The 3,730-nt window shown below is 57.6% G+C and overlaps 1 protein-coding gene across 1 annotated transcript; it reads left to right on the top strand.

Annotated features, from left to right (window-relative positions):
• The first annotated feature begins 224 nt into the window (after nt 1-224).
• FOXF1 (forkhead box F1) lies at nt 225-2,753 on the top strand. The gene is made up of 2 exons (XM_032238416.1): nt 225-1,820; nt 2,682-2,753. The coding sequence occupies exons 1-2, from the start codon at nt 591-593 to the stop codon at nt 2,751-2,753; spliced, it is 1,302 nt and encodes a 433-aa protein (XP_032094307.1). The 5' UTR covers nt 225-590.
• Nucleotides 2,754-3,730: the final 977 nt, after the last annotated feature.

The raw sequence follows: 3,730 nt of genomic DNA, 5'->3' as shown, positions 1-3,730 counted from the left end.
GCAGCGGCGGCGGCACTTCCCGGCTTGCCAGAGACCCGGGGGACTGGAAGGAGGAGGAAGCGCGGGGAAAGCGGGGTGGTGGTGGTGGGGGGGAGGGAAAAGGAGAAGGCCGGATCCTTCGCGGAGCCTAGGAAGCCGGAGGGGGGAAGGGCGAGGAGGAGGAGGAGGAGGAAGAAGAAGAAGAGGAAGGAGATTGTAAATTAAAAGGGGGAGGCAGAGGAGGAAGGGAGGAAGAAGGAAGGAAGGAAAGAAAGAGAAGAAAGAAAGAAAAACCCTCGTGCCGAAAAGCTAGTTCGGATCCTCGGGAATAAATCCCGGGGTGGGGGGCGGGAGTTGGACCCTTTCCTTGCCAAGAGGGGCGCGCCTTCGCGTCACTGCTCCTTTTCCGGGGTTCCTCCGAGGTAGCCGCCCGACGCAGTCGGCGCTTGGAGAACAAGAGCCGCCCCCGCGGGATCTCAGGCCCTCGGCGGCGGAAGGCGGGCGGTCGAGCGCGCCCGCGCCCCCCCCCCGCCCCTGGGGAGGCCAGTCCCCCTCCCTTCCCGCCCCGGAGCCTGTCCTTAGGGAGGGGTGGGGGCGCTCGGTAGCCGTCGATGACCGCAGGGCTGCTGCTGCGCGCTCCTGCCTCTCGCCCGCCGCCGCTGCCGCTGCCGTTGCCCGGGGCCAGGGCGCTTGCTATGTCCGCAGCCTCCGACAAGCCGCTCGGACCCGCCGCCGCCATGGAGGCCGCCTCATCCACCAGTTCCTCGACGCCCAGCAGCAGCGGCGGTGGTAGCGGCGGCGGCGGCGGTGCCGGCGGCCCCAAGACTAAGAAGAGCAACGCGGGCATCCGCCGTCCGGAGAAGCCGCCCTACTCCTACATTGCGCTGATCGTTATGGCCATCCAGAGCTCGCCGTCCAAGCGGCTGACCCTGAGCGAGATCTACCAGTTCCTGCAGGCGCGTTTCCCCTTCTTCCGCGGCTCCTATCAGGGCTGGAAGAATTCGGTGCGCCACAACCTCTCGCTCAACGAGTGCTTCATCAAGCTGCCCAAAGGGCTGGGCCGGCCGGGCAAGGGCCACTACTGGACCATCGACCCGGCCAGCGAGTTCATGTTCGAGGAAGGCTCCTTCCGACGGCGACCCCGCGGCTTCAGGAGGAAGTGCCAGGCCCTGAAGCCCATGTACAGCATGATGAACCTGAATTTCAACCACCTCCCCGACAGCTACGGCTTCCAGGGACCCTCCTGCCCGCCCAGCAGCCTGCCTTTGGACGGGGGCGCCCTGGGCATGGTCAACGTGGACGGCATGGGTCTGGCCGGCCACTCCGTGCCCCACCTGCCTTCCAACGGAGGCCACCACGCCTACATGAGCAGCTGCGGCGGAGCCGGGGCCGCCTCGGCCGGAGGGGATTACGGCCACCACGACGGCTCGGTGCCCGCTTCCCCGCTGCTGCCCGGCGGAGGGGTGATGGAGCCCCACTCGGTTTACTCCGGCACGGGGCCCTCGGCTTGGGCGCCCTCACCCGCCCCCGGCTTGAACGGCGGCGCCTCCTACATCAAACAACAGTCGCTCTCGCCTTGCAACCCGGCGGCCAACCCGCTCTCGTCGGGCCTCTCCTCGCACTCGTTGGAACAGCCCTACCTGCACCAGAACAGCCATAACCCTGCCGAACTCCAAGGTAAGGATCCGGGGACGGGCGTCGGGAGCTCCGGACCCCGGCTGGAGACGGGCGGGCCCGAGCTTGGGGTGGGGTGGGGGGAACGGGTTCAAGGCTCCGGGAAAGTCGGAGGCAAACGGCCAAGCGAGTCGGGGATCCAGCGGAATGGGCGGCTGGAGAAGCTGGTGGGAAAGGAGGGAAGAAGGGACGCGGGTGGTCGCGCAGGGAGTGGCAGGCCTGGGGAGGGGAGGCGAAGAAGGCGAGAACCGCTCCGAGCAATTCCGGGTTGTGCCTCTGTTAGGGAATAGCCTTCTCGGTGGCTGCTCCGACCCTCTGGAACGAACTCCCCGTGGAGATTCGTACCCTCACCACCCTCCAGACCTTCCGCACTGCCCTTAAAATCTGGCTGTCCCAGCAGGCCTGGGGCTAAAGACCCTAACCCCACCCGAATGGTATGATTGTTGTGTTCTCTTTTAACAATGTATTGTTTTATGTTCATAACTTGTTTTGTCCTCCCCTTCCCCTAACTTGTGAGCCGCCCTGAGTCCCCTCAGGGAAAAGGGCGGCATACAAATAAATAAACTATAAACTATAAACTATAATAGCTGGCGGCGGGACAAACCTCGTTATTGCTGGCGCGGTCCCTTCCCCCGGCTTTTCCCTCCGCCGTGGGCCAAAGAGATTGCAGTCTCTTTCCCGTGGGGAGGAGAGCGGGGGGGGGGGGTTATCTCTCCCCCCCACACACAAAGGCAGGTGAGAGACCTCCGCGAGAGGATGGCGTGGATGGGCGGGTGGGTGGTGTTCCTATAAGGAGCCCTTGTTTCGGAGGGCCCTAATGAAAAAGCGACTCTTTAGAAACGAAGCTGGAGGGGGGAGAAGAAAGAGGGTCGCAGGGGGAAGGGGAGATCGGTGGGGTGGTCTCCAATCAGCCGAGGTGTGGATCAACCCGGCGGCGCCAGGAAGGGAAGGGCTCTCGCTCCTTGCCTGCAGCAGCCAGGATTTCCCCGCTTTCCCCAAATTGCTCAATTAACCCTCCCCCCCCCAAGAAATCCGACAACAAATGCAAAAGGCGCCCCGAAACACGAGAGAATCCCCCGCAGCAAAGCTCAAATATCTAGGATGAAGAATCCCTTTTGCCCCCCCCCCAATTCGTTAGCCTTGGAACTGTCCCGCTTCCCTCCGATTTAAGGGGCTAAAATCGAGGGAGGCGAAGAGCGAGAAGAATTGAACCGTCTCTTTTGCCGTCCTGGCAATCCTACCGCGGGTGATGTCAGAGCCTCGCCACGCGTGGATATTATTCTGGGTTTCGCTGCAATATTTCTTGGAGGCCGTGGAGGCGGAAGGGTAACTCGGCAAAATCCGCGGTTGCGGGGTCGCGATGGAACGAAAGATAGTTTGAAATCCCGACAGGGTTCCATTTGGTTTTAATATTTGCTGCAGCCGAAAATTTTATGCAAATGTAATTTGGACAGAAATGATTGTTTGGGTTGGTCGCACAATCAGTCAGATGTTTAGACTGGATTTATCCACCTATCTGTGGAGTCTCTAGCATTATTATTATCATTACGGCTGGCATTTTTATCCACCTATTTATTTTGATTTAATCTTCAATTCGATTCACAGTCTGGGATTGATATAATAATAATTTAACAGTTGAAGTTTTAATCAAGGATCTAAAGGTAACTTCTGAGAAAATAGGCAATTCCTAATAGGGTGAGGTTGGTGTTGTGTTTTGTGTGTGTGTGTGTGTGTGTGTGAAGTCAGAATATTCAGATCTGATAAATTCAAATTTTCCATATATCTAGGCAGCCCTTTGGATATTGGTCCAAAGACTCGTATTAATCTTACTTTTGTTATAAATAAAGATTTAATCTTCAATCCAATTCATAGGCTGGGCTTGGTAAAAATTTAACAGTTCAAGTTCTAATGAAGAAGCTAAGAGCTGTTGCTGTTATTATTATGATTATTATGATTATTATGATCTATACATTTTAATTATGGCTGGCATTTTTATGCATCTATCCAGCATTATTATTATGATTGGTCACACAGTCAGCCAGATGTTTATTATTATGATTATTATCCCAGATAATGC

This window comes from Thamnophis elegans, unplaced genomic scaffold, assembly GCF_009769535.1.
Source record: "Thamnophis elegans isolate rThaEle1 unplaced genomic scaffold, rThaEle1.pri scaffold_163_arrow_ctg1, whole genome shotgun sequence".
Taxonomy (NCBI): Eukaryota; Metazoa; Chordata; class Lepidosauria; order Squamata; family Colubridae; genus Thamnophis; species Thamnophis elegans.
This window is presented reverse-complemented; position numbering and strand designations above follow the sequence as displayed.

What these genes read in the sequence shown, in the direction of transcription:
- FOXF1 (XM_032238416.1), top strand. Translation starts at nt 591, where the DNA reads ATGACCGCAGGGCTGCTGCTGCGCGCTCCTGCCTCTCGCCCGCCGCCG. An exon ending in ATGGGCGGCTGGAGAAGCTG is followed by an intron (nt 1,821 to 2,681) that starts GTGGGAAAGGAG and finishes CCCCCCCCCAAG; the next exon opens with AAATCCGACAACAAATGCAA.